Here is a 14,014-nt window from a genome sequence, read left to right on the forward strand (position 1 = left end):
CTACATCTCTGACAAGGTGACAAAAAAGGGTTTTGCCCTTTCCAAGTTCCTTATTATTAGTGATACAGTGCTTTTGCCCTGAACACAGAAGGGGCGAAGCCCCTTCTGTGTTCAGTGCAAAGCACTGAACCACTATTGTTCTTCTGCGTGTTTCTTCTTCTTCTTTTTATTATTCATCTTCCGTACTTTTTTCGGTTCGCTACTAGTCAAAAACGATAGCGAGCACCCAGGCGAATGATATATCAAAACGTGCGGCTCGATCGGGAATGGTGTGCTATTATTTTTCTCCGTAATAGACGCGTTTTTCGCGTCGTAAGACGCGAAAAACGCACGAAAAAATCCCATTCAAAGTAAATGGGAGAAGGCGAAAAAAGCGACAAAATCTCACCCTTTTTCAAAGGGCTACTGCTCTGGTATACTTTGACCTAGAGACGCCGTTCCAACTTTAAAACGTAGACACAGGTCTCGTGTATGGGTGTATTAAGTCTCGTTTTGATAGGTCGTATAGTTTTCGAGCAGTCGCAGTTCGATGACCGTGAGCGTTTTGGGAGAAATTGTGAGTTTATAATGGGTGTGTATTGCACGGAATGTTCGCGCTAGAGTGGAGGGGATTAACTGCCAGAGTGGAGAGAAGCTCTGAAAATTGCGTGAAACTTTCGTCTTTCCACGCTCCTCCAAAGCACAAATTTCGCTCTACGCACGTGAAACTTTCCAAGTTTGTAGTGCCGCTTGCGCTGATTCTCACGATGTGCCTGGCTAAGCAATAGGACTTACGCTTTTTGAGTTCTCAGCCCCTGAGCGAGGAGAGCACCTCTGACCTCGCCCATAAGGTCCAATACAAATGAAAAACAGGAGAGACAGAAACCAGCAGTTTTTTAACTCGCTGTAAAATCCGCATTTTTGAGCCCAGCCGAAAAAGAAAGTGATCAGCTTGTAGAGCAAAGCCTTGTGGCTCTCACGGTAAAGAAATTTCGGCAATAGCAGTTTCGGTGTCGGCGTGAGAAGCGTTTGTTCGGAGGGTGCGCAGAGGCCAAATTCAGACGTTTCTCAGACTCTCGCAGACCCGCAGGTGGCCTGATCTCAAGTTGCCGTGGCAACCTCTGAGCCTAATTGCCTCTCCCACACACACACATATGTAGCTTGAGCTGCAGCTGTGCAGCTCAGTCAAATGATCAGTTCTCCATTAAGCTCTATAGTGACATGCTAACCAGCCACAGCCAAGCTACCTACTGGTGAGTTGTATGTGTTAGTGATGTAATGACTGATGTTGGCCTGTTAGCGTTAGCCACAATGCTAACATGCTAATGCTAACATGAGGTCCTATGAACTTGTTGGTGCGTGGAGGTTTGACTAGTGATGTCGGGTTGTTGTGCTAACATGCTAGTGTTAGCATGCTAATGCTAACATGCGTTAAAATGAATGTACATTGCGTTCTAATGGTGGTTCAGAGGTTTTTAATGTGTTATTTGACATGCTAATGTTAGCATGCTAATGCTAACATGCTAACCTTGGCTAAAATGATTGGTAAGGCATTATAATGATGTTTGAGACCTTCTCAATGTGTTTTTTGATATGCTAATGTTAGCTTTGCGTTGTGTTTTTAGTACTGGACACTGACCTCTGTCAGCAACACGGCCCGGCGTTTGCGCACTGTATCACTCTCCAAATTTCCCGCCGAGGGGAATTTGTCTAGTTTTTATTATTATTCTTTAAATCTGTGAAACAGGAGGGGAAAAAAAGTTTTGCCAGGAACATTTTTCTGTGTTTGTTGTTGTAATACTAATTTCTGCCACAAGAGACTGAAGTGCACCACCATCTGATGTTCAACAGCAGGGGTAGGGAAACCTTTTTCACCAATAAAGGAAATAACATAAAATAGTAGACCAAAATGTTTTTCCTCATGGTCCCTGAACGCGACACACACGTAGTGGTTGACATCATGTCAACACATCATGGCGACTGTCAACAAAACTAAATCAGATGTGAAGTGTTGCGCCTTCCAAAAGAAATGGATGATCTCTTTTTTTTTTTTTTTGACATGAAAGACAAGCCACTGTGTCAAAGTTATTTTTGTGTGGATGTGCTCGCAGTGATTAAAAAGGCTAATCTCATTCATTAGTCACTGTGTCATTACAGCTTTCACAAGACCACATTCTGACGGAGACAGTGTTATGCAGGCAAGTTTTGCGGTGAGAGAGCTGATGGCTAAGAAGCTGAAACCTCATTCAGAAGGAGGATTTGTGAAGGAGAGCTTTGTTGCTGCTTGGAGCTGCGAGCGAAGCCTCAGTTCGTCTGACATAATTCATAGAGATGGGGAGAAAACCTGTTGTGGAAACTCAGTGATAACAATATCTGTGTGATTTGGCCTTCATGGTGGACATGACCAAGAACCTCTCAGAGCTGAATTAAATCGGTGGCAAGTGCAGTTGGAAAGGAGTGAGACATTTTCCTGTTGCATTTTCCGACTCTGCAAGAACAAAAGTCTGCTATAACATCTGAATATGCTGCTGAGTGTGTAACACTACTACAACCATTACTCTGAGCAGCTCTCTTCAAAACTGACACGTGCAAAGACTTCTGCTCATGACTGACTGACCCAAACCTAGAAAAGCAGCTGCGAGTAGCACCATCATCATCATCATCCCCATCATCATCACTACCATCTGACATCAGACACCTCACCAAAGAGAAGAAGTTTCTATTTCTACTTCTACCACCTGATTTCTGATACTTTACTAAAATTCCACCACAGTTGAGATGAAAACATCAACTACAGCTCAAAATCTTTGTACTAGTATGCTCATCTGTGATTGGTCTTTCAGCCTGGAAGCACACAGAGGGATTTGTTCTTATCCACAGCGCCACAGCCGACCTTGCCAGACTGAACAAGGCAGAGTTAATACATTTATTGGCTTTGTTCAGAGTTAAAAGCCGACTCAGCGTAAAAACAGCAGCCCGGGACTACGAAACACTCTGATGCTGAACTAGTGCATCTTATTGGTAGGGAGGAGGCCGAGTTTAATGACTTCTCAAACTCTTTACTTTACACATCAGAGAAATCACGTATGTAGACATATGTATGATTTGCCTGCTAGGGGAATTTGAGTGGACTCACCGGTGCACCTATCTCTCCTTTTGGGCCTGGTTCTCCAGGGAAACCTGGTGATCCCTGAACAAAACAAGAAGACAGTAATACTGAGCTGTGATACGAATCCATAATCCATTTACATGACAACTGTGGAAATGCTGCCATTGAAATGGTGACATTCTTCAGGAATACATTCCTGTTTGTATTGTATTATTGTTATTGTCAAATTACAAAATGAAATTAAAATGTATCTGAGTGGCTGCTTAATCTGAGCCTGTCCATTTTGGACACAAATGATAGCACAGATTGGGGCACATTCACACTCGAGGTAAACACTTTTGATTTAAATGACTCTATGCTCATCATATTTACATATTTCATATATTTAGTGCCAATATTGGTAAGGTTTATTTTTGTTCTTTCCAACACTTAGAATCTTTTTACATCGCTGTTTATAGTAAATGTCATGTCTATGTTATGTAGCACTATTACTACATGCTGCAGCTAACGTACTACAGATATTGACTGCCTTACCGGTGGGCCCTGCGGTCCAATAGCTCCACGAGATCCGATGGTACCAGTATGGCCCTGAAACACAGGTTTTAATATATTTAACATTTTTCTCTCTGATTCTTACTCTTAATCAAGGATGGGAGACGTCACAAGTACATGTTCAACATCACGCCCAGAGCCATGTTATGTGTATTCTTGTGAGTAGCATTTACACGAACAGTTAAGAAAACCGCCCAGTTACAGTTTCAAAACCAAAGGTTTTAATATATGTATTCCATCACAACCCTGATTCCAAAAAATCAAAGTCAATACATTCATTATCTTACCTCATCAACTTCATTGTTTTTTGTCAATATATGCTTATTCTGAATTTGAAAGGCTCTAAATGGCTCAAGAACTTCCTAAAACTGGTTAAATTAAGGTAAACACACGTTCTGTTTTGACCCTTTACACAGAGCCCCAACCTTTTTGGAACAGAGGTTGTAAAACAGGTATCATAAACAGGATTTATAAATCTGTACTCAAATGACTGGCAAAGAAAACCGAGACTGACCTAATAGACCTAATGACTGCCAAAACTGAATATTAGTTACGACTATGAACCCAGGTTGGAGCTGGAAAGGGTCACGGTGATCTCTAGTGATTCTTCACAGGACTGTCCTTACAACAGTTGTCCAACAGTTTGGGCCATATTATGAGATACTGCCCTTAAAGACTAAAACACAATGCATTGAAAGCACCTGTACTGTCCTCCAGCATTCAAGCAGGATTCATGAAAGTCTCTATATGAGGAGAATTTTTAGGAGGGTCCTGAGAGGGTCTGGGATGTTTAAAAAGTTTTTCAAAAATCTGTGATTGGAGACCTACTGCATCCTTGAGTTTTTGGTAATTTTATTGTTTTTTTCTTTAACTTATTATAATTAGAATGAATGAAAGCACACATAACACATCAAAACAGTATATTGACATGATCAGCTCAATCAAACAGACCACATATGTCAATCCATTTGCAGCCTAACATAACGTGTGTACTTTCTGAGAGGAAAAAATAATGTGCCTGAAAAGCATGAAGTGACAAAAGCAACACATTTCCCAGCCTTATTGCTGGGAATCTGGTAATCCTCTCCGACATGTGTGGTCTGCTCTAACCTGAGCAGAGGAGCATTCAGCTCAGCGCCAAATCAGTATGAACAACAATCAAGCAGACGAGCACGCCGAGCGCTGGCTGTGTATATGTCAGATGTTGATTTTGTCTACCTGATATCCTTCATCCCCTGGCTCTCCACGCTCTCCTCGTTCTCCTGGGGGCCCCTGTGAAGACACAAATGCACACACATGAACACACATACTGTATGTATATGCTGTCAGTTATACACCAAAAGCTTCAACTGAGCTGGGCAGCTACATGAGGCTTATTCTTCAGATGTGACCTTTGAGTCTGGATCTTTACTGGAGTCAAACGGAAAGGCGGAATTTCACCTTGAACCTCACTTTCAGCCAATCTTGGTCGGGGCCACATCGAGACAGAGGCTGCCATTGTATTGCTCATTCTATGTTCTGTAATACTGTGCCAACTTGATAATCTAGTGATACTACGATGGGAGGTTGCTATCTACATTCCTGCAGACATGCAATAACCCTTTTTGCTCATGCTATGTCAGCCTGTCTCCGTGGTCAAGTCCAGTGCTGGGAAATGTGTCTTAAATTGCATCTGAGTCGTGGTACTGTATAACAGTGAGCTTTCCGAAGCTGCTAAGGCTCTTTGATACATCCTGATCCTCTTTTGATATTAGTCTAAGACTGACTTTGTTTTCTTGTGCAGAAAATCCTTGAGGTAATTCAGGGTGAACAATGGCTCTCACTGGCACTCTTGTTGTTGTCAAAGACAAAAATGCTTTGTATAAATGTAATGAAGCCTGTTTCAGTTTCAACAATGAAACTTTTGTCTTCATCACAATGTTGTGATGAGACCTTTATTGTTATTATGGGTCAATATAAAGAAGACAAACAAAGCCAAGCTTAAGCTTTACCCTGACTTGTGAAAACCCTTGTCAAACATTTCTTTCTGTGCACGCTCTGCTCAGCCGGCAGTGAACAGAACAGATCTGAGCCACACAGGTTGATAATCGGGGTCCACAGGCATGACAGGTTTAAGAACAGAAACACTGACACATTATTGTCAATCTGGAGGGACAAAACACTTGGTGTTAAAATCAGGAGATGATCAGGATTGACTTTTACTTCCAGAGTCAATCCGTACTTAAACGGCTTGGACTAAACAGAGCGAGCAGTGTTAGGGATCAGAAAGGAGAGTTTAAAGGAAAGCAAGACCTACTGGTTCACCTAAGGGCCCTGGTGGTCCTGGGGTCTTATTGTCTTCGCCTGGATAACCCTGGAATGTAGCAAACACACACAATCACACAAGCAGACACAAAATTTTACAACCAGACGTACATTAAAGCTAAAACCCAAAATACTGACATGATTCCATTTCAAATGCCAGTTCAGGTATTATATTACCTTTTCACCTTTAGGCCCCGGTGGTCCAATGGGCCCAGGCTTGCCAGGGTGACCCTAAAAAAAGAAAGCTGATTATTGTTCCGAACAAAGCTGCCATGCTTCTACTGGCTACGGCATGTTTCTTGGAGGAACATGAGTTCTGCTGTCAGCATATTAATCAGAAGTGTTTTATATAAACACATTTCTTTGTAGAGAAGCTCTTCCATTCTGTCACTCAAGGATTTGGGTTTTGGCACAGACTTCCACATCCCTCAGCAACCTGAGTCAAGTGTGAATGAGTCTGAGAGCCTTCACACACACACACACACACACACACACACACACACACACACACACACACACACACACACACACACACACACACACACACACTGACAAAAAAGGAATAAATGAACCGGAGGTACCCTGTGCGAGTTATGCAACCTAAACCCACTGGTTTTGGCACTGACCAGCCTGGGGAGTTGCCTGGAAAAATAAGCTTGTAGATTTCACCGTGTTCAGATGTTCAGCTGCACCTCTTGTCTTTGCACTAGTAGTTATTTGTGTAGTTTTTTTCCTCACTGTTTTGTGTTCACTGAATAATTAAAAGTAAACCGTAACGTGAACTATAAGAACGGCACTGATGACGTCCTCCACGTCTCCAGCACATGCTGGGCTTACAGCACAAGGCTACCAGGGGAGGTGAGCTAGCTAGACTGAAATTAAATTCAACAGCTGTGTTGAGTTGAGATCAGTTTCCGAAGTGTGTGTGTTGCTTGAAGCAGGATTATGTTGATGGATAAACCGAGAACAGCTACTTTTTAACTCCCATGTTGCTCATTTTAGAGGAAGCTGGCTTTAAGTTGTGTAACGTACATAAGTATGTACACATGAGAAATTGGTTGTCATAAAACAGCAGACAGGAGAAACTCACTGTGTATCCTGCCAGTCCTGGCTGCCCTTCTATCCCCATGACTCCAGGCCGACCCTGGAAACAATGCAGAAAGTACACACAAAATAAGAGTGAATCAGTCCCAGTGCTGTTTGTTTTGCTTCTCTACCCTGGTTCAGTTAAATATAGGCCTGGCCTCAAACCGACACACATGCCGACTCAATCCTGTGACCGGAGTTGTTTTAAGATGGGGATATAAATCTTTTCTCCACAGCTATCACAACATGGTCTAAGTGGTTCTGCTGAACGGGGAGCTGTCGTTCTCTGTGAAGAAGAAAAGAATGGATGCCTTCCTTTTGGATTTTCGCTGACTTTTCTTGCCCTCACACTGAGGCCTGGAACAAAGAAAGGCATTTAAAGCTTTGCTCCAGAAGTTTTGACACTCAAGAAAAAAACCAGCTATAGCTTTTTGTCATAGTATACAGTTGGAAGCCCAAGTGAAATGAATTTCACTTTTTGTGTGCTACTCCATACATATCTACTCTATCACTTGTTTTGTGTTTTCCTTTGACAAAAAATCTGAAAGAAAGGGGAGAAAATATTGAAGATTGTTTGGTTTAACGTCAGTGTGGCAGTCAGACAGCAGCTACAGGACACAGCAGCCACAAACTCACAACCACATTAGGCTTGGTCTGTCTTCTGTCAAACACTCATTGGGAAAAAGTGTAGCGCACACATCAGTTTGGATGCTACATAGCTGATTAGCTGCTCAGCTGCAGCACATTAAACTGGTCTGCACATGACATACAGGCTACAGTGCAAGCTTATTTGCTTTGTCTCTTGTTCACTACGGGGTAACATCGGCACTCTGGCAGCCTGCCAGCTGTCAATCAAACAGACACTGACACACCCCTCCAGGGGACTGGACGAAAAGGAGCATGTTTTCTGTTTGTTCGCAGACCTTTTTTTCCCCTTTAATAATAAAAGACAATACATACAAATATGTTACGACTACAAAAAGGGACGACTCAACGTGATTTCATCTGCACTTTAATATGATCACTTATGACTCTGCAACAGTTTGGTCCTGTTTCCGAGACAGGACTAACTGCAAGGAAGGACAGGAAGAATGGGAACTAACTGGTGAGCCTCGAGTTCCTCTGGCTCCTTTCAGGCCCGGCTCGCCCGGTTGGCCGATGTCTCCTCGTGTGCCAACCTCGCCGGCAAGACCTGGAGGACCTCTCTCTCCCTGGAATGATACAGAAAGTCACTGGGGGTGAACAACAGCAAGCCTGACAAAAAAGCCAGCCTGGAGACTATCCTTTAAGTTGAAAGTCGGCTTTTAGCCCTTTTTGATAGCAGGGTACTTCAGAAAACAAATCAAAATATGTCTCAATGCTGGCTGCAGTTATTTGTTTTTGTCCTCAGAAGTTGAGTCAACAACTTCACATTTGACCCAAATGATAGTTCAGGCAGGTCACCCAAGATGACTCAGTAGTTCTCTGGAACCACTTGTAGGCCAAAGTGCCTTGGACTGTGTCCTCATAACATGCTGTATATGAAAAGTGTCGGTGAGCGAGGTCCTTACCTTCTTGCCGTGTCGCCCTCTGTTCCCTTGGGGGCCTAGTTTTCCTTCTGGTCCCTGTAAGTGATTGCCACACGCATTAAAAATCTATTTAATAACCAGAGGCACTGATAACTGCAGCTGTAAACACCATCCGATTACGGGCTTCAGCTTTCTGACTTTAACTGACATCACATTTTGTCTCACTTTGTTTTTCCTTCCTCATTATTCTTTCTCTATCTTTGTAAACTGAAAAACACTGCTTTTGCACAGAGCTTTATGTGTGTCCTGAGGCTCCCTCATGGTGACCTCCCTGCCCTCAACACACGTAGCTGAATCGGAATCTGTATCTGGAAATAAACAAGCACTTAGAGGAGACTTTGACTGACAACAGACATACTTTAATAAACATCCGCAGTCTATGACACAGTTCCTTTTACTGGCCTAGCAGCAAAAAGTCTTTGCTGAGGAGAAGACTGACCCCTGCTGGGATACTGGGGCATTTTTTGGTTGTAAGCACTTTTATAATCTGCTCTGTTGCATTTTTGAAATTCTAAAGGTGTCATTTATTTTTGCTGTCTCAGAGAAAAGTCTGCTCATGATCCATCAATATCTTCCTGGCTCTAAGCACAGAGAAACCAGACAAACCAGTTCTGTCACAAAATGAATCTTCCTGACCTTTTACTCACAGTCATCTGCGTGCACATCTTCGGTCAGACAATCAGTCAAAGTAGGCATCAATCTGTTAAGTGCTCCCAATTTAAACGAAGGCTGTTTCATTAAAACTGTTTTATCTGGCAGTTTGGAAATGTAAAATAAACTTACACGAAAGCCCTGTTTCCCAGGCTCTCCGGGTGGTCCTAGGGGCCCTGGGTCCCCTTCTGCTCCTTTATCTCCCGGCTCTCCGACTGGCCCACGCTCACCAGGCTCCCCCTGACAGTGTGATGGACATAGAGAAGGAGAAGCAGACAACCAGCAGAAATTACCAACAGAGAGAGATCAACAGGTGAGACAGCATGTGGTATGCAGAACCTCTCAAAAGGCTTAAGCAGAATAGTTTCAGTCGTTTTTTAACTGAAACAAGCAGAGTCCACTGAAAACTCCCTGTTATTGCTGTCATATGGAGAACCACGTGAAACAAACCCACAACTCAATCTGACTGCATGCTTGATCTTGTTAGAGGGGAGTGAGGCTAAGTTAACAAAAACACGGTCTTGCCATGTTTACCTTGGCTCCATCTTTCCCTTGAGGGCCGTCTTCACCAGGGGGACCAGGAGGACCCTAAAAACCACATCACAATTTACAACAAAACCTCTCCACTGTTGTAAAAAGTGACAAAGCGATTGATAGCAATCTGTCTTTCTGTTGCTGTTTGTTAGCATGTCAAATTCAAGCATCACTGATGGGTGTGGTTGGGTGTGGTTCCTGAGAAACACCTGTACATCACTGCATCAATGTCAGGAGGTTCATGAGCGGAGGCCAGCAAAAACAAGATTTGAAGGGTTTTGTTAAGTTACTCTTTTAAGGTCTATGAAAGGACATGAGATACACTGACTGGATTCTTACAAGAAGAGGAAGAGCAAGAAGTTAAACTTCATTGATGAAAACCAGATGTGAGGTGCGTAATAAAGAGATGAATTCTGAAGACAGCGGAGTGACTCAACTATCTCGATCAGTGGCCAAATGACCACGCAGAAATGTTGATTAATTCCGCCTAGATTTGGTTTAACATGTCAAGTTTGTGGTGAAATCTAAAACAAGTCATTTCCTTTGCTAAATGATATCGTCTAGATGGGTTTCAAAAATCCCCACTGTGATCACAGTCTCACTGACTAATAAACCAAAACTGACCCTGTCTTTAGACTATTTATATTGAGGAGACACACTCAACACACTGACAGTCAGACAAGATAGGACAATTCCAATGTACAAAGCGGACAGCTTCTCAGAAATCACCTTATTTCTTTAATCCTCCTTCATCCTTTAAGATGATGTGAGTCAAAAATAGTACAGTGGGTCTGATGTTTGAGCAACCTCACTAAAGAATGTTGAATCTAATACTGTGGACAGGACAGAAAGGTGAGACTCAAGAAGTCCAAGTGCTATTTATATAGTCCATCAGACAAAAATAATTCCATCGCTCTGCTTTCTTCGGCCGTGGGATTAGACGTCCTCGTCAAAATGAGGGGGAGCAAATAAACGACCGGGTCAGATTTACCCAAACACAAGGAAGGAAGGGATTAGTGGGTTGTTTGGAGTCACTCACTCTAGTTCCCTCCTGTCCCTGCTCCCCTTCAGCTCCTGGAGACCCAACATCACCCTGCAGGGACACAAAACAAACACAAGGGCTGTCTGGAGGTCAAAACACACATACATGTGCATGCACACTCCTCCACTCACACCAACTACTGCAAAATGAAGCTGAGGCAGTGTTACACTTGGCAGTCAGCTGTTTCACCCAGGGCTACAGCTAAACCCTGCGGAAGGTTGACTGAGTACGTTTATGGCTTTTCACGTTGCTGGAGGGTGGCAGGAACTGAAGATCCACATGACAAATGTGTTTTTAAGATGCAGGGATGGGAGGGGTCATAGCAAAAAAAGATGCCGGGCTGTTGCTGACCTTTAACCCCGGCTCTCCAATGACACCCGGTTCGCCCTCTGCACCAGGCCCACCCTACAGAGATGGGACAGAAAAACAAAGGGCATCAGCCACGTTTAATTTGCACTAAATACATAGGAAAGTCAATGATATATAATATGTAATGAAAAGTACTTCAGGCCCTTGCTCTCCATCAGGTCCAGTCTCTCCAGGAGGTCCTTTGGGCCCCTGCAAGAATAACAACCATCATAAGATGCTTTAAGGACTCTAGCTTCATGATACAATAATCTAGGCACAGAAGGGAATAGAACAAACGATAATCTACATTCATAAAATAACTAGCGTATGACACCGACACAAACACATGCAGCTCAATGTTTAAGTCTGTGTGACGAGGGAAAGCTGAGAGCTGAGTGAGCCTGGTGTAAAACCGAAGACCAGCCAAAGGCAAGATGAGACCCATAACATAAACCGTGCCTCCAGCGTTACTGAAACCTCCCAGCCTAATAAATATTTGTATCTGATTGTTTGACATTCTCAATGTCTCTAAGGGGTTGGCACATTTCCAGGAAAACCAAGAACTTGAAGATGAATCCAAGAAGGGAGGCACAAAGTATGGAGCTTTAAGGTGTGCAGACCGCGAAGACAAACGATAAATAAAGAGAAACGTCGGTAAGGCCTTCATTTCCACCTCTGTTTCTTGTAATGAGCAACATCAGAGCTTGTGAAGTGTTTTCACACATCATTCGGGCTTTATTTGCAGTTTCCTGAAACGACTGCATCAATACAGCAATTAGAGGCCAGAGTACTCACTGGTTCGCCGTGGGGTCCCCTCTCCCCGGTGCTGCCTGGAATACCTGCTTTGCCCTGGAAACACACACAGTCATGAGCTCAGTGCAGCTTCAGTCATTCATTTGTGTAATTACAGAAAATAAGCATGAGAAAACACGACTTTGGACACGGTCCCCCTCTCATCCTTATCATCAGCAGCAGCGTAACCATAAACACGATGACTGAGTCTGATCTTTCAGTGCCTGCAGACACGACACAGAAACTCTTTGGTGCAGTGCGAACGGACTGGCTTTGCTGCCATTTCACATCTCGCTGTTGTGGTCCAAACATTGTGCTGCCAAGTGTTGACAAGACTAATTTCAAACAGTGTTTCATCCATCATTGCTTCTGTGGAAATGAGAGAGCTGGTTCTGCCAAGCAAGCACTGAAACTAATGTGCAAAAGTTAGTTAGTGAGTTAGCAGTGGATTCAGCAGCATCAACCACTGTACAATAAGTTGGTTCAATAAACTCCAGTATAATAAACTACTTTGTGACAACAACCAGAAACGCTGTCGACTGCACTGTCGAGTTTACAGGGCTCAAACAGATTACAACCTGATTTTCACTCAATGACTTTATTCATAGAACACAAAAATAGTGAGGCATTTTTCAAGATTTTGATGAGAATTGATCAGACACCAGATGGCGCTACGAGTCCAGAGGTGGACAGCGGAAATCCTGCCCCCATTAGCTGCCAGAGATGAAATATCAACAGCAGATTCAGAAGGTTTGTCAGAGCAGTGAGGCTGATACTCTTCAGTGAACATCAAGCAGTGAAAATTAGTAAATGCATAACTCTTTAACAAGGTTTGTACCAGAAACAGAGAGCCCAAGTTACAGTGAATGTAAGCATTAGCCTTTCAGTTTGAAGTGCAGGTCAAAACACACAGTGACCTGTGTCTGAAAGCGATCACAGCCTCATCAAATGCAAAAGACCTCGGTTTGAGCCCAGGAAGACAGGTCGCGACGAGTCTCAAGTATGTGTTGTTACGTCCGTAGGTGTGCATGAATCTGTGTTTGTGGGTGTGCAGACATATCTGTGAGCGTGAGCACAGGCCTGCACGTGTCTGTGTGTTTTTGTGTGTCTGTTAAGAATAATTGCAAACAACCCTCTGATGTCAAACGTTATGCCAATACATGATTAGAGTAAGTGGAAAGCAGCTCATCTATCAGTGGAAAACCAGACAAGCCAGACAACTCAGGCCAACAGCACTACATCATGCAGGTGACAGGGCTTTTCTCTGACTGGCAAAAATCCTCTGGAAGTCCTGCCATGAGCGGATGAAACAAAGTGCAGTGTAAGAAACATACAGCGGATGTAGCGACGATCGGACGGCCCACACGGACCTGCTTTTTCCTTTCAGAGTTCAAAAGCAAATCAAAACTACATTGATCATTTTACTGATGGTAAAAACAGAAAAACTAAAGCAGTACTAGAACAAAAAGACACTGTAGTCAGTGTAGTTGTTTTCTTTGTATGTGTGCCCTTCTGTGCATTAGCTGCGCAAAGGTTTCTCCTCAGGGACTGGTAAAAGAGGAGCCTGACCAATAAATCTGATCATCGACACATGTCAGTGGATAGGTAACAAGACACAGCAACACAGAAATGTCAAAGTTATGTAGAAACAGTTTGGTCATTACATAATTTGTCCACCAGAGAGCACTGACAAGTTTATTTTTCAATGAGAGTGTCCTGCTGCATGCATCATTTGGTCGCAATTTTTTAATAGAAAAGTTTAAAAAGGTTAAAAAGGAGAGCAAAAATCCAGCATCAGTAGAAGTTCAGAATAAAATAAACAACTTTTATTCATTTATTACAATTAATAGTTCCATCCATCCATTTTCTGTGCCGCTTATCCCTTTCGGAGTTGTGGGGGGGCTGGAGCCTATCCCAGCTGTCAACGGTCAGGAGGCGGGGTACACCCTGAACCGGTTGCCAGTTGATCGCAGGGCACAAGCACACAACCATTCACACTCACACCTAGGGGCAATTTAGAGTCACCAATCAACCTATTGAGCATGTTTT

General features: G+C 43.2%; 1 protein-coding gene across 1 annotated transcript in view; it reads right to left on the minus strand.

Annotated features, from left to right (window-relative positions):
- The window catches only part of LOC139330722 (collagen alpha-1(XXIV) chain-like), an 87,159-nt gene that overhangs the window by 13,209 nt on the left and 59,936 nt on the right, over positions 1-14,014 (minus strand). Inside the window, exons 32-45 of the mRNA XM_070961804.1 lie at positions 11,969-12,022; positions 11,330-11,383; positions 11,177-11,230; positions 10,823-10,876; positions 9,784-9,837; positions 9,382-9,489; positions 8,581-8,634; positions 8,134-8,241; positions 7,035-7,088; positions 6,122-6,175; positions 5,937-5,993; positions 4,859-4,912; positions 3,623-3,676; positions 3,116-3,169 (exon numbers count right to left, since the gene is read on the minus strand). Of these exons, the coding sequence (XP_070817905.1) occupies positions 3,116-3,169; positions 3,623-3,676; positions 4,859-4,912; positions 5,937-5,993; positions 6,122-6,175; positions 7,035-7,088; positions 8,134-8,241; positions 8,581-8,634; positions 9,382-9,489; positions 9,784-9,837; positions 10,823-10,876; positions 11,177-11,230; positions 11,330-11,383; positions 11,969-12,022 (867 nt within the window). The remainder of the gene's footprint in view (positions 1-3,115; positions 3,170-3,622; positions 3,677-4,858; positions 4,913-5,936; positions 5,994-6,121; positions 6,176-7,034; positions 7,089-8,133; positions 8,242-8,580; positions 8,635-9,381; positions 9,490-9,783; positions 9,838-10,822; positions 10,877-11,176; positions 11,231-11,329; positions 11,384-11,968; positions 12,023-14,014) is intronic.

Source organism: Chaetodon trifascialis, chromosome 4 (assembly GCF_039877785.1).
Source record: "Chaetodon trifascialis isolate fChaTrf1 chromosome 4, fChaTrf1.hap1, whole genome shotgun sequence".
Lineage (NCBI taxonomy): Eukaryota > Metazoa > Chordata > Actinopteri > Chaetodontiformes > Chaetodontidae > Chaetodon > Chaetodon trifascialis.